Source organism: Protopterus annectens, chromosome 1.part1, assembly GCF_019279795.1.
Source record: "Protopterus annectens isolate FY-2018-M chromosome 1.part1, PAN1.0, whole genome shotgun sequence".
Lineage (NCBI taxonomy): Eukaryota > Metazoa > Chordata > Ceratodontiformes > Protopteridae > Protopterus > Protopterus annectens.
Window position 1 is genome coordinate 297,168,200 of NC_056726.1, and position 26,228 is coordinate 297,194,427.

Consider the following 26,228-nt stretch of genomic DNA (forward strand, 5'->3'; position numbering starts at 1 on the left):
AGGTCATGAATCAGATGCATGTCCTAGGGAAGGTAAAGCTTTGGTATCCCAGCTGGATGGTAATGGTGATACCTCCAGTTGTCAGGAACACTGCAACAGTGACTTCGGTCAGGATATCAAATGGGAATGCAAGGTCTTAGGTACGAAAAACTGGCATATTTCTTTGCCTAAGCAAAAAAGGCGCAGGAAATGAAGGTCTTTGTAGGGTATCTGCCTATTGCACTCGCACTTTCCCCTCCTAGCTGGCATCTAACAAAATCATAAGGAAGGAAGGTTTCCCAATGGGCCACTTAACTGAATCCTAGAAGACTTTCTGTACAAATCTCCATGTGAAGATCAGACCAATGGGTGTGAGACCCGTTGTTGAGCTGATGGTGAGACAGTCTCAGGATTTACATTCAAACTTCCAATTATGTACCCCTATGTTCATGGACTGAGGTCATACTGTGGAAGCATGGTTTACTGAAGGGTTTAGGATTTGGTACCTTGGCCAAACATCAGTGGCGATAACCTTGTCTGGAATACTGCAATAGTGATTTCATCCAGGATGTTTAACTATTCTCCAAAGTACCTAAATATAAGAGTAAAAAATAAAAATTATACAATGAAAACTTATTCAAAAATATGTATGCTGATTGGACAGAGCAATAAGCATGCCCATTATAAATCCAGAGTTATCCATAGAAATAAGTCTGAATGCTAAACAAAATTTGGAGTTTTTTTTTTCCTTCAGTGCTTACTGTCTTGTAAGCAGCACTACACTGACTGAAGGAAGATTACTGGATCAGATGAAGCTGGCTAGGAGGATGGTTTTGTAATGGCAGCTTTCTTAATTAGGCTTTTAACAAAAAAAAATCTGGTAGCAGTATAACTTGCTGCTTGTTGTTGTGTCTTTCGGCTTTTCCTGGTTAGGGGTTGCCACAGCGGAACTCCGGTCCGCTAATGATTGGTAGTTGATTTTTACATGCAGAGTTACCAGCCCTGACGCACAACCTTCAACGAAGGTACGTCCATTCACGCATGTCTCCACGCAGAAGACGCTCTAGCTAAGAATCGAACCGGACAGTGCTTACTATGAGGCGACAACGCTACCGCAGCACCACCACCGCAGATTGAAACAATCCTTTAAATGTTCTTATGTACAAATTGACATATGAACTCTTTACCTTCAATGAGTATGGGGCACTTCAGTCTCACAACACACTTAGTTGTGATGAATAAATAAAAACTCGCAAATAAATTTTCCACACAGCAGAATAAAATAAAGCAGAAATTGCACTTAAATGATGTATTTTGCAAGCACTGGCAGTTACATGCCAAACACATACTCAGTACACCACTCAGTACACCACCAACACATCTCTTACATGATACAATATGCAGAACAGCACTGAAGTTGATTTGTATAATGACGTTATTTAGATTTGTAAAATAGCAATACCTCATAGCTGGGCATGGGTAATGCAGAATTTACCCACAGCTGGCTTTGACACCATTATCAGATCACATCAGGAATGGGTAACTTCTAAATTACCCATGAATAAATGTGAGTTATTGCTAAAAGAAAAAAAAAATTTCTAGAACTATTGGTCACACTAGTTGAAGCTGCAAACATCTTTATTAGTACATAAATAATAAACTGTTTTCCATTTGGAAGAGCAAGTCCACTCTTTTTAGCACAGCATCTTAAAATGCAACACTACACGACCACTCTTTATGAGAAAGTGAAAGAAGTTAGCCCTAGATGTCAAAAGCCAGACTGACAGTCTGAGGTTTGACAGACCAAGACGAAAATGCGTTCCCCATTTCATGGAGGAGATGAAGGCATTGTGCCTCCCACCCCAAAGCCCACAAGACAACTAATGGCATACAGATAAAAACAAGATGCAACTCAAGCTTCTAATGAACACAGGCCTGTGAAGATATAATGCAGCCCATACAGCAAACTTAACAGCTTAGGCCATGGCTATAATTTGGCTCCTAGAAAACAACAAAGACTTCTCATCTCTTTGTCGATGATTTAAAACTATAGTTCATCAGATGAAGAACTGAAAGCACAACTGCAAGTTGTCAAAACTTTTTCAGATGATATAAGAATGTCATTTGGTCTTGATAAATGTGCAAAAGCAACCTTGAAAGCAGGAAAACTGCAGCACCAAGAAAATATCAGTTTGGGACAAGAATGTGATATAAAAGAACTTGAGGATGAGGGAGTGTATAAATATTTGGGAATTGATGAAGGATCAACAATAAAACATGAGCAAATGTGAATAAAACTTAAGGAATATTTCAGAAGACTCAAATTAATCCTGAAAACAGCACTGACATCTAGGAACTACATTCAAGCTATAGACCAATTTGCTCTTCCTGTCCTAACTTACATTTTTGAAGTGACTGACTGGTCCCAAAACGTGTTGCATATATTGCACAGGAAAACAAGAAGGATGCTTCATGCTCACCAAATTATTTATAATTTATTTATTTATTTTTTTTTATTTTATTTTATTTTACATTTGTTGACCGGGCTAGTCCGGGGAGATAAGCTCAAGTTACACTATTAATTCAAAAGAGATATAAAAAATAATATACATAGTCAATAAAGATTAAACATCAAGATCATCAGTAAAGGTTTTACAAAAAAAAAAAAAGAACAGATTCAAAGTAATAATTAAGGTTGTGTTTTTTTTTTTTAAAGTAAATGCTGAAATATAACAAAAACAACATGAAGTTAGTATATATACAAAGTGGAAACATATGTGGTCTCAGCAAGTTTTTTATTACGGAAATATGTATTCTGTGGTCATCACCTGAAGAGACAAGGCTAGATATCAAAGTAAGGAGGCTTACTATCAAAATGTAAGGGTGTTAGGAGGAAGGAAAAAGCAGTAAGGATAAATGGGGGGGGGGGGGTCAGTCTGGATTAGTACATGGGCATAGCCATTGAGATTTAAGAAATATTTTTAGTTGCTTTTTGAAGAGTGGTAATGATGTAAAAGATGTTAGTTTGCTGGGAAGCCTTATCCAGCTTTTCCCCACAGAATTACAGAAAAGAGAATCACCTGCTTTGTTGTAAGATTTTTGAATGGATACTAGTAATTTATCTGCTGAGCGAAGGGTAGTAAGATTTTTGTAGGGGGTGACCTGGATGATACAAAGTCTTATAGGTGACAAGTTGTTTAGATTGCAGCTGATTCTGCAGTTCTAGCCATCCTAGCTGTTTAAGATTTTGGCAATGGTGAGTTCGAAATGGTGAGCCAGTGGCAAATCTGGCAATGTTGTTATAGGAGGTTGCCAATTTGCTGAGGTTGATTTTGGAAAGATTAGTAAAGATGGGGGAGGCATAGAGGAGTGTAGAAATCAGATGGGTATGGGCAATGGTAGTTCTAGCTTCTGGGGTAAGGAAAGGTTTTATCCTGTAAAGGATACCGAGTTTTCTGTTTACAGTTTTAACAGTCAAGTTAATATGGGAGTCAAGTTCAGGTTGTTGTCAATTATTACACCTAAGAGTTTGGTGGTTGAGTCAGGTGCTATGACTGTACCATTGTTAGATGCAACTGTGAGGTCTATTGGAGAGGATTTTAGTGTTGGAGTAAATAACAACAATTTTGTTTTTTTGGCATTTAGGAGGAGACACCGTTGAAGGAACCAGTTTTCTACTTGGTTAAATACAGTTTGAGTTATGGACTGGAGTTCAGATGAAGATGAGGCAGCACAGACTAGTGTGGAGCCATCTGCATACTGTATGCAGGTAGCTTGAGGAAGATTTATATTTAGATCGTTAATAAAAATGGAAAAAAGGAGTGGTCCCAGGATAGAACCTTGAGGGACACCAAGGGTAATAGGGAGAGGTGTGGATAGGTGATTGTCCCAAAGGACAGCTTGATGTCTATTTTCTAAGTAGGAGATGAACCATTTTAGTGCCTGTGTGTCAAGAGAGAGTAATATGAGTATTTTTAGAAGTGTCTGATGATTAACCATATCGAAGGCTTTAGAGAGGTCAATAAAGAATGCAGAGGAAAGCATGTTGTTATTACGATGTTTGTTAATGCAGTCAGAGAAGGCTAAGAGAGCAGTGGTGGTACTATGGCAGGGGCCTAAAACCATGCTGGCAGTCAGCTAGTAGGTCATTTTGGAGAAGGTGATCAAGTAGTTGCTGGTGGATGCATTTTTCCATAATTTTAGCTAAAGGAGAGAGTAAGGCCTATGGGGCAAAAGTTAGAGAGTTTGGTTGAGTTACCACCCTTGTGAAGTGGGATAATGTGAGAGATTTTCCAGAGAGATGGAATGGTGCCTTCAGTAATGGTTCTATTAATTAGGATGTAAATGGGAAGGGCAGGTACTTTTGCTGCAATTTGCAGGTATTCAGCTGGTAGGAGATCTGCTGAGGGGGTACATGGTTTAAGTTTGTGGAGTAAGGCGTGGATAAGGGATGTAGGAACTGGTTTTAAATGAAAGGTGGGGGTATTCTAGGTGATGTGGACAGGAGAGATGAGCTAACAGTAAGTAAGGAGTTTGCTAGAGATTGAACAGTTTCAGTAAAAAAGGTGTTGAAAGCATAAGCAATCTTGCTGGGACTGTTAAGGGAGAGACCTGATGGGGTTGGAGTCTTGGAATGGCCTGGGTATAGAAGTCTATTTATACCTCACCAGAAAATGTGTGTTTTTTGTTGATGTTTTTCCTGTAGTTTAAAGTAGAAGTTTTTTATCAAGAATTATTGATCTTTTAGTGGCATTTCTCAGCTCTTTAAATTTTTGATGATCTATTGGGTTTTTAGAGTTTCTCCATTTAGACCAGATTTTATTTCTCAATAAGATTTTCTGCCTAGTGTCTTTAGTGAACCATGGAGCAGCTTTACTTCTAGTTCTTATAGAATGAGTAGGAGCATGGTATTCCAGGATGTGTAAAAAATTGTGTTAAAATAGATTACTGCTTGCTCAAGAGGGAGTAGTTTTAAGGGTGACCAGTCACAAGCTTGAAGCTCAGCTTGGAAGCTTGCTGGATTGAAATCTTTTTTTTGTTCTGGGCAATTTTAAAGACAGTCTGGTTGGGAATAAAGTTTTTTTGTCTGATTATGTAAGTAAGGGAGTGGTCACTAATATCAGGAAGGGTACCTGCTTTATAAGAGAGAGTATGGCTGTTTACTAAGATCCAGTCTAAGATGCTTTCTTTGCTACTGGGTTTATGAATTCTGGTTGGACTGGTAATTATTTGGGAGAATCCATAAAGGTTGATATGGGTTGTAGGTTTGGATGAGTTACAGCAATTCCAATCTATATTAAGATCACCAAGTAGGATGGATTCTTGTGGAAAGGATGTAGAAAGCCAGGAAAGGATATTTTCTAGGATGTTAATGTTATTGCCTGGAGGTAGGTAGGAGCATATAATGTACAAAGCTTTACTAGCATTGATATGTAGTTTAAAGATGAGGATTTCAGCATTACTATCAAAAGGTAGTTTTACATCTAAAGAAGTGACATGTAACTTAGATTTGTATAGAATTGCTACGCCTCCACCCTTTTTGGTTGTACGGTCTAATCTTAAGGTGTTATAGTCAGGTGGAATAATTTCATTGTCCTTTGTTACTGGTTTGAGCCAGGTCTCTGTTAAACATAGGATATCAAATGAATGAATGTCTAGCAGGGCATATAGTTGGCTAATTCTATTGTTTAAGCTCTGTATATTGAGATGTGCGTGCTATGAGCAGAGAGTTATGGGTGCTAGTGCGGGTGAATGGGTTGTTTGCTTGAGGTCGGTAGGGTTTTTTTTGGGGTATTATTGATTGGTCCAGGGTTAGGGTGAATGTCACCATGGAGTAGAGGATGTTGTTTCAGAATATGTGTAAACCTCAGGAGTTTACAGACAATATTTTGTGACTTCCTAGCTTGTAGGTAAGTAATATGGGCAACCCTGTGAAACTTTGGTAAAACGTAGGTGGAGGTGGCTGTTATGTTAGAATGGCATTGGAAGTGTAATTGACTTAGTAGTAATGTCTGCTTTAAGGGATGGTGGGACTCAGTATAGTGTAGGTTTTTCATATAAGGTAAGAATATAGGGTAGAGATAGAATAGGTAGTAGGAGAAGTAAAAGAGGTAAATAAGTTTTGGTTTGAAAATTAAAGGCATACTAGCAGTGAAGGATATAATAAAGTTTCAATGATGTAGGGCCGAATAATGAGTTTGTTTGGAATTAGATAGTACTTCAGGGGTAGTAGAATGGTAAGCAGTATGAAAAGTGGGTGTGTAGGATTTAAATAGGTAAAGTGAGTACTGAAGTGCTAATGATCAGTAAGGCAAGGGGTGTGGTTTAAGTATAAATGTAGGAGCACTGGGGGGTGGGTGGGATTTGGGGAGCGGAGTGAGCCCACAGGGTGAATGGAGTGGGTAGAGCAGAAAAAGGAAGATTCTGCAGAGACAATCTGTGTATAGCAGATTTCCTGAGGCACTCTTGGTATTTACAGGTGAGTAGGGTGTGATAATGCAACTATTTGGTAGTTGAGGGATACAGTGAAAAATGATAGAAGTATAGCTGGATAGAGGGGGGGAAAAGCCCTGAAGAATAGTGTAGTACAGCAGGAAGATTGGAAAGTAGTCAGAGATAAAGTATGGGAAAAGTGGGGTAAAGGATGTAGCACAAGCCTAAGGCTAGACTGCCACCTAGTGGACAAAGAGTAGGGTACAGCAATAGGTAGCTGCGGCAGAGATAGCAGATAGAGATGGCTTAGATAGTAGTCAGTGAGGAAAAGGTCAGTATTTAAGGGGTAGGGAGAGGTATGGCTGCTGGATTCCTGGCTCGGTCACTAAAAATATATACAATACTAGATAATTACAATAAGGTTCAGCTTATTATTTAGGTCTAGGGGAGAACATACTTTGTTATTCACTTTGGAACCTAGAAAAATAAGCTAGGGCAGCAGGTTTCTTTGGGTTGATGCTCGAGTGACTGAAACTTTTATGGAAGGGGTCCTTAAAGACCAGGCAGATAGATTCCCAATTCTTAATGCAGGAGAGAAGGTAGATAAACTAGGAAGGTTAGAGAGAGAAAAAAAGTACAATTAAGTGATTAGGCAGCAATAATGTCAAGTTTGTATACACAGATTATTACAGTGTTAAAGAGCACCTTGAATGCATACACCTTGTGAGACTGCTAACATATAATATTCAGTGTATACCGAGATTATACATTCCCCATTCTGAAGGAGGGATGGACATCCTTGAAATTGGATTACATGTACAGACCTGCAATCGTGGGACTGCACACATCTGCTGACCTCACAAGACCCAAACGTGGTGAAAGTTTTGAAATATGAGGAGAATAAATCCAAGATTACTTCTCTGCTTAGTCTAGCAGAAGCATACTGGCATCAAGCAGGAATGGAAATCAAACTAGAAGTAGCTAAAAATCAGGTAGCAACTGAATGTGCCAAAAAACAAAAGAAAGAATATAAGGTGAAGGATCAGATGAGAAGGCACGAAATGTGGAAAATGCAAACTTCTGGAAGAACCTCATGTTGATCAGGATCGAAGGAATTGTTAAGGAGAGATGAATTTAATCCAAAAGACAAAAGGTTAATATTGGCGAATAAAGACAGTGGACTACGTACACATTGCTTTATAAAGTCAATGTGGGAGAAACAGACAAATGTAGGTTTTGTAAAACAGAACTGCACATCTTGTTGCTGGCTGTGATATATTAATGGCTGTAGTACTTTACACTGAAAGGCATAATAATGTAGTAAGATTGTTGCATTAGGTATTTTGCAAACAGTATAATACTGAAGTAGCTGAAAAAGACTGGAAACATGAGTCACAACACACCATAGAAAATGAAGTGTGTATCACATGGGATCATCCATTACCAACAGTTCAAACAACAGATGCAAGAAAATCACATATAGTAGTCCATAAAAAGAAGCAGTGATTATTGAAATTGCTACAACCAATGACTAAAGTGTCTTACGTACAGAGACATGCAAAGTCAAAGTACCAGGATTTGCAGGCAGAAAAAAGTGCAATGTGGAAGAAAGATACCAGACAGTTCCAGTAGTAGAAAGAGCAATGGGTCTTATAAAAAAGAATTTACAGTCTTAGATATCTTATCAATACATGCAACTCTGTACGAATTGCAAAATGAATCATTACTGTGCACATTGTGAGTGCTGCAAAAAGCACTTCTGGCTAACATCAAAGATTGAAACAATGCTAATTTCATAAATTTTAATTATACCTTGACTTAGTAATGGGGCCCATTTCAGTTATGGTATTATAAACCCAAAAGGCTTAGAGAAATTAAAAATAAAGAAAGGGGTCCAAATGGAGAGATAAAGGGTTTGAATGGAAAGATAAGTCAGGAAGCAAGAGAGAGTAGAACTGCTGAAATATAATTCATCCTCAAGTCTGGGCGAATACCTTCACAAGGTGGACCCGTTTTTTTTTTTTTTTTTTTTTTTTACAAAATCACACCAAGATGACACTGTTATATACACTGTATTTATATAGCATGTATTATGGACAGAACTAGGTTAAAAAATAAATAAGATAGCTAGGTGCACAAAAACCATGATAAAAAAGTGCCTAATCCTGGTAGACGCACTGGGGCCACGAGTGGAAAAAAATGAGTGTAGAATCCTGAAGACACGGAAACATTCCTACAATGGAGCTAGGCTAGGCCCAGAGGGAAGATTGCCCCCTGTTGTAGAAGGGAGTAACAGTCCACAAAAACTGAAAGGCCAAAGAAGAGCCATAAAGACGATAGAGTGGAATACTGAGGATAAGAAAGAAATTATGTATTATTATTATGCAAGAAGCCCAGAATTTCCAGACAGAAGACATACAAAAAGATTAAGAGAGAAATTAGAGGAAAGAAAATACTTCCACAAAAAAAATTGTCAGCAACTTCAAATAAAAAATTGTGTTCATCAATACAACAGATTTATGAAAAACATTACAGAAACCAAGAAATCTTGGCCTGTTTTGAAAAAGAAGCAACTAAGGAAGTGTAAAAATATAAAGAACAAAATCTAGAGACTTTTGAAAGGTATAAAAAAGAAATACAGACATTGGAAAGAAAGATAGATCTGAACTGGTGGAATATGTATGCTAAGTGAAAAGCCAAACTAATCAACACAAAGAAGGCAGCCCCAAAGATATTCAGAGAAATACAGGCAAAGTATCCAGATATGGAAAATTTCACAATAAAAAAAATAAGTTCACAAAGACAGAATGTAGAACAGAAGATTAGTAAAGTAGAAGTTAAAAAAATAGACGAAGTTATGGAACACTTACGAAGTGAAGGATTTAGGGTAGAAAGTTTATCACAGGTTATATCACAGCATGATGGAACGAGTCCCCAAAGTAAGGGGTGACAGGAGGATCATGAAACTTCTGAAGAAGAAATACAGACGCGGGAAAGAAAAAGATTTAATATGGTGTAATATTTTTGCAAAGGAGAAAGCAAAAATAATCAAAACAAAAAGAGCAACACCAAAGATATTTGAAGAGAAATATAGGCAAAGGCATCCAGACATGGAAAACTTTACAATACAAAGAATAAGAAAACAAAGAGGAAAAGTAGAAAACAGGATTAGTAATGGATAAATTAAATAAATAGAAACTGAGGTTATAGATTACCTGAGAAGTGAAGGATTTATTGTAGAAAATCTAACAAAGAAAAAAATCACAGCAGGACACAAGAATGGATTCCAAATAAAGGCGAAACCAGTGGAGAGAGAAACATTTGATCAGTTTCCAGATGAAGATACTTTGGAGCCTTCCACAGGAAACTAGTGCAAATGTCATTTGACATTGCACAGCAAGGGGAGGAAAGTACAGTTCTGTACACTTACCATAAATGTAGATGTTCGAGTGTATTCACTGTTGCAATCATTACATTTGGGTTATCTGTTTGCAGTGGCCCTCAGTCAGCCTGATTAACAAAGTCTTGGGTCCTGCGTCAGTTGCTGTCCCTTCTTCCATGACGTCAGGTCGTCAGGGGTATAAAACATGCAGCTAACACCATTACATCAGTTTTTCTTGCCCCAGATGTCAGGTACCCCCCTAATGGGAAGCAATTAAATCTATAATACAAGGATATACCTCCAACAAAAAAGCAAATACACCAAAAAGCTTTTTGAGCATAGTAAGTGAGAGTAGAGGTATAGCCAAAAGAAGAAAGAGGGCTGGAGGGAGGGTAACTAGGACTGCAACTGTGAATACTGTTGCAGTCATTACATTTGGGTAGATTCCCAAAGCTAAGGTTGGGAGGAGGAATTTAAATAGAATAAGGACCAGCTATAAAGGCCCTGCAAGACTGCAGTGGCAAAACCAGATCTGGGTTTAGAAAACTGGCAAATGATAATGCCTGGTAAAAGTATGTACAGAGCTCCAGGTAGCAGCTTCTAGGATATCCCTTGTAGGGACGCCCCTGAGAAAGGCTGTAGAGGTAGATGCGGTCCTGGTTGAATGGGGTCTGATGCCCTGTGGTATAGGTTTTTCATGGTGCTTATAGCAGAAATGAATGCAGTGGCCTGTCCATTTTGAAATGGTTTGCTTTGAAATAGCTTTCCCCTCTGTCCCTGCAGCAAATGCCACCAGCAGTTGATCAGACTTCCTTTGTGGTTTAGTCCTGTCCAAGTAGAATCTAAATTGTCTGCGCACATCTAAGGAGTGCAGTATCTGTTCCCCTTTGTTCTGTGGGTTAGGAAAGAAGGTAGGCAAATGAATGGACTGATTAAGAGCCACACTGGATACCACCTTGGGCATGAAGGAGGGATTAGTTCTGAGGGACACCCCGTCTATATGAAAGATGATGAAAGGCTCCACTGCCATAAGGGCCTGTAACTCGTATACCCTTCTTGCAGAAGTGATTGCTAAAAAGAAAGCTGTTTTCCAGGAAAGGAACTTTAAATCTGCAGAAGCAGCTGGCTCGAAAGGAGGAAGAGTGAGTTTCTCCAAAACAAAGTTAAGGTCCCAGGCTGGAGTGGGAGCTCTCCTCGGTGGCCTTAAATTTTTGGCCCCTCTGAGAAACTGCTTGAGCAGTGGGTGAGAGAAGAGGGGAGGCTCTGTGCTATAATAAGCTGAAATGGCTGAGGCATGAATTTTGATGGAGGAAAAGGACAAGCCCTTGTGAAGCATCTCAGTCAAATATTGTAGAATCGGAGGTAAATTGGGCACTGCTGCGCTCATCCCTTGAGATTGGTTCCAGGTACAAAATATTTTTCCATTTTGCAGCATAAGATTTTCTAGTACTAGGCCTCCTAGCCTCTAAAATGATATCCATCACCGATTTACTGAGGGGTGGGGTAAAGGAGAGATTAGGTGATTGCCAGGCTGCTAGGTTCAGGGTTTGCAGCTGAGGGTGCAGAATCTGGTTCTCCTGTTGAGACAACAGGGAAGAAGTCTGAGGCAGGTGCCATGGGGCCAAGCATGACACACTGCACAGGAGGGGGTACCAGTGTTGGCGTGACCAGTCTGGTGCAATTAAAATAGTCCTTGGCTTGTCCTGTTTGATCTTTAGTAGTACCTTGGAGAGCAGAGACAGAGGACGAAAGGCATAAACTGATAGGTTTTTCCAGCTGAAGGACAGAGCATCCACTTTCCAAGCTAGTTTGTGGGGAATCCTTGTGCAAAATTTGTCCAATTGATGGTTCAGGGGGGAGGCAAACCGGTCTATATCTGGGCTCCCCCATTTATTTGCTGATCAACATGTTGAAAGTAAGAGAGGAGGGAGAGTAACCTGGACTGCAGCAGTGTTTACACTCGAACATCTACATTTATGGTAGGTACAAAATTGTACTATGTTCATCGTGTTACACTGCTGCAGTCATTACACTTGGGTGGAATCCCAAATCTGAGGTAGGGAGGCTGGGTCTATAAGGCATTAGGGGGGTCTATAAGGCATTAGGGGTGGCTATAAGACCCTGCATAGTTTCATAGTTTCATAGTTTAATAGTTTAGTACTAGGCTAACTGCCCTTGTGAGCCATTTTAAGCCTAACCAATTATCCCCTGTGAGATTCAAACCCTCTACCTTGTGTTTGTAAGGCAAACACCTTAACCATTAAGCCACCCTCCCAACCCTGCAGTACAGCAGTGGCGAAGCCAGCTCTGGATTTGGAGTATAAAGGCAAATGGTAATGTTTGGTGAAGGTATACACAGAACTCCATGTTGCTGCTTCCAAAATATCCTTGGTAGGTACTCCTCTGAGGTAGGCAGTTGAAGTGGCTGTTGCCCTGGTGGAGTGAGATCTAATGCTGCTAGGTACAGGTTTGCCATGGTGGGTATAGCAGAAACGTATACAGTGTCCTATCCATTTTGAAATAGTCTGCTTTGAAATGGCTTTTCCCTGTGCTCCTGCAGCATATCCTACCAATAATTGCTCAGATTTTCTGAAAGATTTGGTTTTGTCCAAGTAGAAGCATAACCGCCTGTGAATGTCCAAAGAATGTAGTAGTCTCTCCCCTTTGTTCTGTGGTTTTGGATAAAATGTTGGCAAGTGAATAGTTTGGTTTAGAGCCACACTTGATACCACCTTTGGCATAAACGTAGGGTTGGTTCTTAAAGACACCCTGTCCTGGTGGAAGATGAGGAAAGGTTCCACTGACATTAGTGCCTGTAATTCTGAAACTCTTCGTGCTGATGTTATTGCCAGTAGCAGAGCAGTTTTCCAAGAGATGCATTTTATTTCTGCTGTGTAACATGGCTCAAAAGGAGGTAAAGTTAATTTTTCCAAAACAAAATTCAGGTCCAAAGTAGGTGTTAGTGCTCTATGGGGCGGTCTTATGTTTTTAGCCCCTCTGAGGTATTGTTTGAGCAAAGGATTAGAAAAAAATGGTGGATCCGTGTTGTAATGAGCAGAGATAGCGGAGGTGTGGATCTTGATAGATGAAAAAGAGAGGCCCTTGTCCAGCATCTCAGTTAAGTATTGCAGTATCTGAGGAATGTTTGGGACTAGAGGGTCAAGGCTGTGCGCTTGGTTCCAGGCACAGAATCTCTTCCATTTGTCCGAATATGCTTTCCTGGTGTTAGGCCTTCTGGCCTCCAGAATGACATCCATAACAGCTTTGGAGAGAGGCATTGCTTGCTTGACTAAGGCATTTTCCATGCAGCTAGATTTAAGGTCTTTAGCTGGCAGTGAAGTATCTAATTGTTGTGCTGAGTCAGCAACTGTGGAATTTGTGGTAAAATCCAGGGTGGTTCTTGTGTCAAGTTCTTTAAGATTGGGTACCAGTGCTGGCGTGGCCAGTCTGGTGCAATCAATATCATTTTTGGCTCTTCCTGCCTGGCTTTTATGAGTACCTTTGGAAAGAGAGGTGAAGGGGGGAAAGCATATACTTGTAGTTTTTTCCAGCTGAATGAAAGGGCATCCACTTTCCATGCTTGTGGATGGTAGCTCCTTGTGCAGAATTTCTGTAATTGGCAGTTCTTTGGGGTAGCAAACAGATCTATGTCCGGGCACCACCATTTTTGTGTTATCATTCTGAATATTTGTGGGTTCAGTTCCCATTCATGAGGGTCCATAATGTTTCTGCTTAGGTCATCTGCCAGTGTGTTTTTCTCTCCTGGCAGGAATTGTGCTTGCAGATGAATTTGGTAGTTTAGAGCTGTGTTCCACATGTGCAAATTCATACGCAAATCTCTAGTCAATATATGAAAGACATCATTTTATATAGACGTTTTGTTGATGATGTCCTCATTCTGTGGAAGGGAGAGCAGTCCAAATTGGAGGATTTAGTTAGTTATCTGGAAACAACGACAGATTTCTTAAGGTTTACTCTAGATTACTCACATAATAAGATTGACTTCCTAGACATTTCCATTTTGAAAGATAGTAAAAACTCGCTCACCACAAAATTGTTTAGAAAACCATGTTGGAAAAATGCTATTTTACATTACAATAGTATGCATCCTCGATTTATTTTTCCTAACATAATAAAAAATCATAAAAATAGGATTACCAGGTTATGTGCCCAGATACCTGATAGAAATAAACAGCTTGTGACTTTAAATGAGCTATTTTTTGATAGAGGTTATCCACCTAGCCTTATAGAAGACCCTAATAATAGATACCATTTTGGTACTAAAACTAGTTGGACATCTAATAAGGTTATACATCGTTTACCTAGTAATAGAAGGGATTTCATACCCTTCACTGCTAGATACACTAATGATAATTGTAATATTATAAAAATCATAAAGAAAAACTGGGATATTCTTACAATAGACAATGAGTTGAGAGACCTAATAGGTTCGATACCACATTTCAGATATAGAAATAGCAAAAATCTGAAGAGATGGTTATGTATAGATAAAGTGACTAACAGATCTCCGACCAATAGACCAATAGAGATATTAGGACAATGATGGGAACATGGCCATGTAAGAAATGTAGCATGTGTAAGTTCATTACCACAGAAAAAGAATTTATAATACCTAATTTAAACTATATACATATGTTTGTTCCATATGCTACATGTAACACTACTAATTTAATTTATTTGGCTACTTGCATCAAATGCCAAGCATATTATGTAGGATTAACCTCTAGGAGACTGAGGGATCGTATATACAATCATGTTTATGAGATCAGAAAAAAGACCCTAACTAATGCTTTAGCTAAACATATCAATTTACATCAAGATCATGGTTTTAACTTTAGGGTCTTACAAATAATTAAATCTACCGCAAGAGGTGGAGACAAGATGAATCTATTAGGAAGAATTGAACTAGAATGGATTTTCAGGTTACGGGCACACATAGAACCTGGACTGAATACTGCTATCATTATTAAACCTGTACTGGAAGCACGTAGACAGTAATGATTTTGGAGACAAATGAATATGCTAATGAATTAATTATTGAATTTAATAGTCATTAGTTAAAATTTATCAATTATTTATAAATATAATACTTGATTTATTGTTTAAATACATGTATACATTTTAAGTATATGAATTATATATTATATATTATGTAAAAGTTCATGAATTGCATTTGATAAAATAATCTACTACTGCAATTTAATGTTCTAATTTTTAGATATTTATATTCAATATATTGTCTCTATATACACATGCAAGCTTTAATCTACATAATACATGTTTGCATTGATCTGTAGTGAGAAGGATATATTGTTTTTTGTTTTGTTATGTTTCATTTATTTCAGTTAGACAGTTTAGAGAAGTATATTGATTGCTCTTTTTATTGTTTAGTAATAACATATTCTATGTTACACACATATACATTTTCTTAATATAATTATATTTATACATAATTATGATATTTTATTAGATATATTTGTTTTTAGTGACTAATATTATGGTTTTAATATATGCGGCAGTGTTAGACAATGCAAGCTAGACCTAACGCTTTATCTCTTTAAGATTAAGTAAATGATTAATTACTTAATTAGATAATGAAGTTAATTATACAATTTGTAGGTTTTGAGCCAGTATATAAGCAAAGGTGATTTAACATTCTATTATAACCTGAAGAAGCATACTTGGTGTATGTGAAAGTGCTCATTCTGATCCTGTTTCGTATAATAAAAGTTTTTACTTTTATACATCGTGGTGGATTCCTTGGTTTTTACTAGAATCCTCATAAGTAGATAAGAGCAAATCCAGCTAATCAGAAGAATCAGAAAAATCGGAATCCTGGTCAGAAGATTTATAAACAACTTCAGTCCTAGGTCTCTTAGAAGGGGGAGGTTGGCTTCCTCTGGTTAGAGTTATAAGATCTTCAGCCATTCTTATCATTTGTTTTTTAGGCATAGAGACCTGAGCATGCAGCCTGGGCATCGTTTTTTTTAGGCATGGTTCGAGATTTAGGCCTAAATAAAGGAGGCGTTGGTTTAATATGCAAGTCCGTAGGCCTGAATACACCCTCAGAAGCCGGTGTCTGCACAGCGGCTCCGGACCCAGCCAAGGTAGAGACATCCACGGGTTCCATAGTTGAAGCATCTCGCGGCATACCGATCTCCAAATGAGTCTCAGTAGAGGCCTGCGAATCGGATATCAGGGGCTGCGAAAGCACCTCACTGAGTACCGGTGAACTGGCGACTGGCTTGGGACCTCGGCAGCCTGTCTCTGTCTTTATCTTTGTGTTTTTTTGAAATCCCGGTAGTTGGATGGCTAACCTATGACATTTCTGGATAATTAAACCAAGAACCAAAATATTCAGAGGCAAAATGACGGATAGTGTGCTAATTAAATAAAGCACAAAACTGACAGCAAGATATGTCGTGGTCAGGGCCTAGGCAAGGAATACAGTACGAATGAAAATCTTTATGAGGTATTTGCTTTCCACAAGTAATTTTTTATTCTGAAACTAGAAAACAACACTAGCAAACTGCTTCTGCTTCGGGCACCGCACGGCAAGAAAGACTGATGTAATGGCATCGGCTACATGTTTTATACCCCTGACGACCTGACGTCATGGAAGAAGGGACAGCAACCGACGCAGGACCCAAGACTTTCTTAATCAGGCCGACTGAGGGCTACTGCAAGCGGATAACCCAAATGTAATGACTGCAACAGTGAAACATGAACATCGGGAAAACTGTGGCAACTCTGATGCAGCCAATGTTGTGGTTTGATAGGCCAGTGAGTTACCATATGAAAGGGCAAAGGATGACACAGGATGAAACTGAAGAGAACATGGCACAGGAAGATGCTGTGGAACTACCTACAGAATGCCCACAGGAAATGGAGAACAAAGAATATGCCCTCAGTTTAGAGAAAAATGACCTAAGAGAAGAGTTTCTTGATTTAATAAAGATAGACATATTAAGATCAGTGAAAAAAATTATTACAGAAAGTCAATAAAACCCCAAAACATAGAAGTTTGATAAAACAAATGAACACTAATTAGGACTGTCCACAGAAATTCATGCAATATAACAGAAGTAAATAGGATATATTACTGTGCAGCTAAATTAATAACAGATAAAGTCTTACCATAAAAATACAGGGCAGTAAAGGAAAAGAAGGGGAGAAATTGAATGCCATTATGGCAGTATTGAATACAGAAAACTATAAAGCAATTAAGACAAGCAGTATCACTGTTAGAAGAGTACAGAAGAGGGAACAGATCAACAAAAATACTCAGAAAGATGTGATAAAAGCAACACACAGTATCAGAACAGATCAGGATCTATCATGCACAATTGCAAATAAACTAAAAATATCAGCACAGGCAGAAAAAAATTGAAGATATGCAGATAAATAAAGGAAAAGTACAAAATAAGCAATTTATTGATAACCCAAAAAGTTTTTTTTAGAGGACTGGGAAACAAGGCAAAAGGAATCGAAACAGCACCAAAAAAAGAAGAAATAGATATATTTTGGAGAAATACTTATGAAGACCCTGTGGAATATAACAAAGGTGCTAAATGGACAGCAGAAGTAATAGAAACAGTAAGATGTTTAACTGTACAAGATATGCAATAGGATGAAGCAATGACCAGAGAGACTGAAACAAAGTTAAGAAAAGCTCCCAAATGGAAAACCCCAGACCCAAATGCAGTACCTAACTTCTGGTTAGAAGTATTAACATCTTTACATGAAGATTTAGCCATTAGTAAGAACTATTTATAGGCACACTCAGAACAGACACCAGCCTGGCTAACAACATGAAAAACAATACTCCTACTTAAGAGTGAACCTGCAAGCTATCCTAAAAACTATAGACCAATAACTTGACTTCTGACAACGTATAAACTATACACTGGAATTGATGCCGACAGAGTTTATAGTCATTCAGACTATAAAAAAGCATTTTACAGTATCCCAACATTCATGGATAAAAAGAGTGCTTAAAAATGTAGTAACACACACCCTTACACTGATCAAGTTACATTACATTGACCAAAAGTAGCACTGATTATGGAAATCTCTACACCTAGTGACTACAGTGTCTTACATACCGTGAGACAAAAGTCATAAAATACCAGGATTTGCAGACAGAAATGAGGGCAATGTGGAAGAAAGACAGCCAGACAATTCCAGTAGCAGTAGGAGCAACTGGTCTTATAAAAAATAATTTACAATTGTACTCAGCTATGTTACCGATACATGTAACTCCATACGAATTGCAGGAGGAGTCATTAGTAGGCACATTGTGAGTGCTGAGAAGAGCACTTCTGGCTAACATCAAAGATTGGAACAATACTAATTTCATAAACTTTAATCATACTTTGACTTAAGAATGGGGTCCATTCTCTTCATGGTATTGGAAAACCAAAAGACGTGGAGAAGTTAAAAGGGGCAAAAGAACAAGTGCTTGTACTCTCAGAAAAAAAAAAAGGTAAGGAACCCACTGGCAGAGCTCATTTCACAACACCAAAATATGGGATATTTATTAACTTTATTTTTCCTTTGTTGTTTGGGTTAGTCCCACTAGGCTAGTGGCCTCTTTTTAGGGGAGACTCAAGGTGGTATTTATACTAATAAGGGAAATTTGGCCAGGGCATCGGGGAACTTGTACTCTTTCCAATAGGTGCCATGTGATCTTTTATACTCACTTGAGCTGCCACTAACTGAAGTAGATGGGACCTCGGTTTAATGTGCTATCTGATGGACAACACACTCAAGAGTGCAGCACCCCCTTATGCTGCATTGCAGTATAATAATACAACAAGCTGGTGTGGGAAATGAACCAACGGCCTTCTGCACTAAAGAAAAACATGCTATCTTTTGCTCTGTTGACACTGCACATCTTTGTAGAGTTAATTTTATAGCAACAAAGAAAGAAAACAACTCCCCATTGTTTTTTTTCAAACTTACTCCACACCTTCAACCCTTGCACACAAGTCCTTCCCTAATCGTCTCCATAACCTACAATCTTGTAATTCACCTATGTGGGTACGGACACCCAGCTACAGCTACTGCACTGTACTCCTGCTACTATAATGCTGCAATCTCTTTTGTTATTTAGGCTCACAGATGTGCACTACGATAATAACCACAAAGGCCTTTTTAAGCCTAGCAATTCATCACAGTTCTATACATTCAATGTATTCCTGTATAAGAACATCCATAAATGTTTGCATGATTACATTTATAACATATTAGTGTGTATGCATATGTATGTGTAGGGCAGTACAGTGTGTGTATGCATATGTATGTGTAGGGCAGTACAGTGGTGGTGTGCTGCTTCAGGGTGGATGGTTCTCTGCTTCAGTTTCTGGCAGGGGGGGCCTTCTGTCTGGTGTCTGCATATCTTCTCCATGCCTGTGTGCAGTTATTTGCTGGGATCTTTGATTAGTTATTACAACAAAAAGACATGCAGAAAGGTGAATTTGGGGTTGTCCAAATTTATCAAAAGTGTGTGTGTGTGTGTGTGTGTGTGTGTGTGTGTGTGTGTGTGTGTCTTGTAGTAGACTACCATTACATGAAGAACTGGTTATACGCCTTAATCCTGCTGTTTACTGAAACAGGTTTTCCCAAGACTCTGTACACGTACATAAATACATATATACATTTACTCACATACATACAGACACGGAGTACAGGTTAACATCCTGGCGCTCTACTTAAAGCTCACAACAGTTGAATTACACACAGTACTATACACCCTACGAAAGGGTACTGCAATCCTGCCAACAGAAATGCATAAAAAATCCAACACTTACACTAGACTGAAAATACTCTATGCACACTATTCTGTTTTCAACAAATTTACTTCAATGAGGGGGTGCAAATCCATGGGACCACTGTTTTTAAACATATCAAGCACATTATTAAACAAAACTGTTAAAACAATAACTCTGTTAAGCAGCAATTTACATGCAAAAATATTTAAGTTGCTTTCCAAGTGATGAGCATTAAATTAAGATAATGTCCTAGAGAAATTCTGAAGACAAGCAATAAAGTGAAAATAATTTAATTAAAAAAGGTACATCTCAAAAGAATGAAACAATCCTTTAAATGTTGTTGTTATGTCTTTCGGCTTTTCCCAGTTAGGGGTCGCCACAGCGAAACTCCAGTCCGTTAATGATTGGTAGTTGATTTTTACGTGGTGCCGAGTTACCAGCCCTGACGCACAACCTTCAACGAAGGTACGCCCATTCACGCATGTCTCCACGCAGAAGACGCTCTAGCTAAGAATCGAACCGGACAGCGGCTTACTGTGAGGCGACAATGCTACCGCAGCACCACCACCACGGATTGAAACAATCCTTTAAATGTGATTAAGTAATTAAAAGACGAGTCACAAAGTGCACATTCAAAGTCAATATAACTCAAATTAGTCCTGCGAATGCATACAAAAAATCAAGACCACAATGAATAAAGAGAGAGTGAAAAATATATACAGAAAATTTTGGAAATGCTAGAAATAAAGCAGAGGACTATTGCAGACCAGTCACTTTTGAGAATGGGTAGGGAACATTTACACTGGCCTAGAAGTACTTGTATATCACAAATTCCTAAATTATATGCTTACCACAGTTCCACTTGCAAGACTTTTAGTGATTCAATGTCCTTTTCTTGACAAGCCATCTGGAAAACAAGAAACAGTAATCAATAAAAGGTTTCTACTTGCAGCACCAACTTTTGTTAAAAGAATATATCAGCTTTCAGTTGGCAGCTTGGCATTACTGGTGCCCAACAGTTAACACCTTTTTGCTAGCCAGAGAATAAGGAAATACCACCTACATTGCTCTTAACAGGACACAAATGTTACCTTGAAGTAGACAAGCATACAGACGCAAAACTTAAATGTAATTACACATAAGCACAACTTTTTGAAATCCTGTAATCAGAATGGTGATGAAGAACTGAAGATTAATGCTGGTTTTAAACAGAATGAGGGAAAACTACTGCTTTCAGAAGGCAGGAAAGAACATATAAAAATGCATGTAATTGCTAAATGGGGGTGAACAACCCATGCAGTCTAGTAAAAAGAATAAACTGAAAGGAATGTGCAAAAACTAATACTGCCATAAGCTGAGGTCTGCACTAAAACCAAAAGTCCTTTCTTCACCAGAGCTGAGGCCTTCTTGGAAAACCAAAACACATGCTCCACTTGTTCTCTGAGCCAAAACACTTGGGGGGTGGGGGGGGGGGGGGGCAAAATCATTAACTTTCTTTTTGCACAAGTCTGTACCATCCCTTAAAATGAGCCACCAGAACTTTTTATGCAAACTTTTTTTTATATAATTTTTAGCATGATTATTAATGTTGCTACTTTGCTGAGCTACTGAATGGTGTTGCTCCTGTTCCTGCTGCTTACTAACAATGGGAAAACTTAGCCACTGCCATTTGAAGAACACTGCCACAATCACGCTGCATACTTCCTAGATGAAAGGAGAGAATGTATGAAAGCCTGCACCTGATTCGCGTCAATGGAAATGCATATTAAAACTACTCTCCTGTGTGTATGTCATGTAGCTGGCAGAAAGCGAAGTGAATCAAGACAATTTTTCTTGGCGTTCTTACTAGCTCAAAAGGAAATGCTGGTGACTATCTCACAACCAATCCAGCAGAACAGCAGAATAATATTTAATTTATTATATTTTTGTTGATAGGGCTGCTGGTTGGTGATTGCCAATTTTCAGCTTGAGCCTGGTAAAAAAGTTTTGCAAACAGAACGCACAAATCACATTCAACAAAATGCTAACATTTTTATATAAGGCTACTTCAGTGCAGAATAGAATATGACATGGTGGTTCAGATATTTATAGTTATACACATCTATGTACAATGAAAGATATTTGGTAGGTGTTATGTAAAGCATTGGTTTCTGACTTTCTTGATGTCAGTAACATATTAAGTCACTGAAATGAAAAATGATTAACAAAAACAAACACCATTATCCTGCTTGGGATTAGTGCTACTGTTTTATTTCAGGTGAGAGAAGGAGCACAGAGACATTGATTCTTGTGATCAGGCAGAATGTATGGAACTTCCCAGAATGACTGGTCTGGTCTGGTTTTGGACCATGGTACAGCTGTAAGTATTACACAGGACATCTTCCAGTAGAAAGCTTCAACAATTCTACAAGCCCATAGAACATTTGGGACGAGACTGCTGATTATCAAGGGGTCTATCAACTGTTTCATAAAAAACAGCTTGAGATTAGTGCTACTGTTTTGCTTCTGGTGAGAGTAGGAGCAAAGGGACATTGGTCCTTCACTGAGTGTAACTGCGGTAAGACCAGCACTAGTAGTACTAAGGCAGCAACCAAAAGGCGAATCACCATTCTATTTTTCTTGGCTAACCTAGTGAGTTTTTGTTAAACTAGTTTACTGGTTCCTTCTATTGGCAGAAGGTGGCTCCCAGGTAGCTCTGGATATTATTTAACTACTGAAGCTAAATTGAAATGTCTTGCTACTGGTTGGCATGCTCTACTGAGCTCTTTGTTACTTATTTTCTGTGTTACAAATAAGGTAATTTAGTTTGATTCTAGAAGCCCGCTGTGCACAGGAACGGAATAATGCACTTTACAGATGCAGGCATTTGGAGCCTTAACTTTTTCTATAAAATCGACTCTTTCAATTCCCACTGTATTTTAAGTAGTCAGTAGCTGAACAAACAGGCTCAGGTTTGTGCTAGGTAATGAGTTATTGTTCATGTATAGACTTAGATTGTTTTAGACAGAGAGCTTTGAGCCAAGTGGCACCTTGCTCATTGTGTGCAGACTGAAGACTGTTTGTTTTAGACAGAGGTTTGAGCTACGTAGCCTGCTGCTCTTTGTGCACAGCCTTAGATTGTTTGTTTGTTTCAGACAGATAGCACCTCCAGGAAATCAACTCCAAATCTCACAGGCTCGACACTCCCAGCAGTTCACATTAGTAAGGAGCTGGAACCATGGATATGCACATTCCAGACATGTCTGTAGCCAGCATGGTTGAAATGAACATCCTAAGAGAATGTAGCAATTATCTTATGTTTACCAACAATCACATGCTACTTAAACTAGGGGCCACATTGTGCAACAGATGCAGATATACAAAGTTATATGAGGCAAAGCCTTCACATGAAGCTATGACAAATAACAAAAAGGTTGTCAGTACCCGTAACATAACAATAGATAAAGCACACCCACATCAAACCAAACACATAGATATTCCTATGCTGAGGCTCTTAAAAGTAGCCTACCAAAACCCACAAAGGCCTCCTAAAAGTAACCAAAGAAACAAGCACCCCCAGCAACCTCACAAGTAGAACCCCACCATAAAACACACATCTGAAAGTCACACAAGTTCAAAAGACCATAAACCAAACCTTCACACAATTCAGTATTGTAGTCGTAGGTAATTCTATAGTGAGCCACACCAATGCACCACTCACCAAGTGATGCAAGGAGAGGGTCACGATGAGTTGCCTATCACGCACTAAAATTTGTCAAACTACTCAAGAACTCACACCATAGGTACATATGTGACATAGTCATAGTATGAGAGTGTAAATGACTTGATACGTACCACCCTAGATTACATGAAGAAAGACATGATGGTTCTCCCAGAATATGTGTCTGAGGCTAGTAAGAACCTAGCCTTAAGCAGCATCCTACCACCATCAAGAATGATGCCACAATGCAAACAAAAGATTATTGTTTGCAACAATTGGCTTAGATTCTGGTATCATTCAAATGGGGTACAATATATATATCAGTCTAGGAGAAGATGTTAACTGTTTTACGATAGGTGGTCTGCTTCTCTGCCTCCCACCAAGGCTTTTGTATATTGATTAAATCCTTGTCCATCCTCATTGTGCCTTTTTTAGGCAATGCCAGTCTTCTAAAGCTTTCAACATAAAAAAACTTAACCCAGACAGCATTAAGATATTGCTTCTCAATGCTAGGGGCCTTAACAAAAAAACTACACTTCCTATAAGCACTCCTTAACCCTGGAAAATACTGATACATACATTATCACAGTGACTTGGTTCAAGACCACTGTAGGCACTCCATCACTGCAAAGTTTAATGTATATCACACAGTCAGGTCCCCTGCATTATATGAAGGCACTAAAGGTGAAGGTATTTCCATATTCTTAAAAAAATTAATCTACAGACTCTTTAGACAAGATGACAATTTGTAATTCCTCCACGTCTAACTTGCTATTAACAAAACCTCTTATCTTTTCATATTATAGAGCCTCCATTAGGTCCCTCTCAGCCCATACCACCTAACTAATATGCAGTCCTATGTTTTAAACTAAAAAACATTCTCCTAGGTGACTTCAACTAACCCTCCATAAACTGGGAGACTTATACATTGTCAAATGTTGTTGTTGTTGTCTTTCGGCTTTTCCTGGTTAGGGGTCACCACAGCGGAACTCCAGTCCGCTAATGATTGCCAGCTCGACGTTCAACCTTGAACGAAGGCATGCCCATTTACTTTCTAACACCCACCCAACCACGGGGAGGACATGCAGACTCCACACAGAAGGCACTCCCCGCACTCCAGCCGAGAATCGAACGGTAGAACCTCTTGCTGTGAGGCAACAACGCTTATACATTCTCAAATATATACCCAGAGATTTATGGAATTCTTCAATACCAACTCTCTAGATCAGTTAATCTGCATCTAAGCCAGGAGTGACAAAATCCTGTATTTGGTCCTTACCAATATGGGCCAGCTTTGCTATCTGCTAATGGTAACTTCTTCCATGTCATACAAGTCCACAAATCAGTCACATTCACCATAACACTGAAGCGTGAAACAACTTCCAATACCTTGGTAGTCAGAGATTATGCGAAGGCTAATCAATTAAAGACGAGTGATGTCCAGGCTATATTCAAAAATCTATTCCATCTTGATGATCCTGCTGCTTACATGAAATTCTTTATTGCCAAATTCTATGCACATGTAAAACAGCTGCATAGACACATCAATCACCCTCAGAAACAAATACAATGCCAAATTCAAAAATAAAACCCTACGGTGGGACTCAAATGAAAAAAATTAATTGCATGCAAAAATAAATTTAATTTCCAAGATTCCAAAAACGGGTCTACATTAGGACATTGAATATTTAACAGTTCGAATCACTAAAGGTCGACCTTTAGTGATCAAACTGTTAAAACATAGAATGTTCAGAAAAAAAATAAAACCAACAAAAAAAAAGTAAACTGTGTAGGCAGGGGGACAAGCCCCCCCTGCACCCCCCCATCCTGCCCACCACTTAAATATACCAACTCCGAGACCGCACTACATTGAAGTAAACGGAAATCCCCCCTTACAGAGATTTATGTTTACTTGTTCGATGTTCTGCAGTTTCGCTATTCTCGTGTCGACAATGTCAGATTCAACATTGTCGGCTTTCGAGAATTTAATATAGACCCTCCAAAAACACTTTTGCTAAACTAAACAAGGAACTCAAGACCCTTGTCAAATCAACCCAAGTCAAAGATGAGATAAAAAAGCTGACCAGGTGAAACATAAACACAATGTGCCTTTGTTAGAAGCCTCGGAAATAATGCCCAGCACTGTCCTGAGCTTTTAGTAAAGTGCAGTTGTTTAAAATCTTACCATAACAGTATATGTCCTTTCCTTCATTGTTGCAGTATTCTTTACCTATGGGATTCCCTGCCATGGGTAGCCCAACGTCCGGCCAGTCTACCAAAGCCTTTATGCTCTATACTACACGAGGAGCATATGTGTGATGTTCAGGGTACCTTAAAACAACAGTAGGCTTTGGTATACTGGCCGAACTGTGGGCTACCTATGGCAGGGAATTCCACAGGTAAAAAATACTGTAACCAGTGAATAGAAGGACATATGATATTACATATTCAAACCCAAATGACATTACCAATCAATTAGTAGACAAATCTAGCACAAACTTCATCCCGCCTTCACCCCATCAATATTCTCAGATCACATGCCTGCATCTATACACCCTCAATCTCCCAATAACAAAGTCCTCAAGGTGCTACCTACAACCAAGAAGACTACTTCTATGGGGCCGGACAACATGCCAGGATGCCTGTTGGTCAGCCTGAACCATGACTTGTCAGACCACTACAGAAGCTATTCATTATCAGCCTCAAAACAGGCTTTGTGTTGAATGAATGGAGGACAGCAATAGTCACTCTCCTGCACAAAGGTGGGACTTTATTGGACTTGGGTAATTATAGGCCTATAAGCCTGTCCAGTCTCATTTGCAAAGCTATGAAAAGGATCATTACGGAATTAATAAATAAGGATATAGTTAAGTCAGATTCAACCCAAGCCTGTTTAGAGTTGTCAAAGGCAGATCCTGCCCACTTAACCTCGATGACTTCT

The 26,228-nt window shown here is 38.8% G+C and overlaps 1 protein-coding gene across 1 annotated transcript in view; it reads right to left on the minus strand.

Annotated features, from left to right (window-relative positions):
• Positions 1-26,228, minus strand: part of LOC122804637 (40-kDa huntingtin-associated protein-like) — a 680,147-nt gene that overhangs the window by 87,872 nt on the left and 566,047 nt on the right. The window contains exon 11 of the mRNA XM_044074619.1: positions 20,439-20,494. Within this exon, the coding sequence (XP_043930554.1) occupies positions 20,439-20,494 (56 nt within the window). The remainder of the gene's footprint in view (positions 1-20,438; positions 20,495-26,228) is intronic.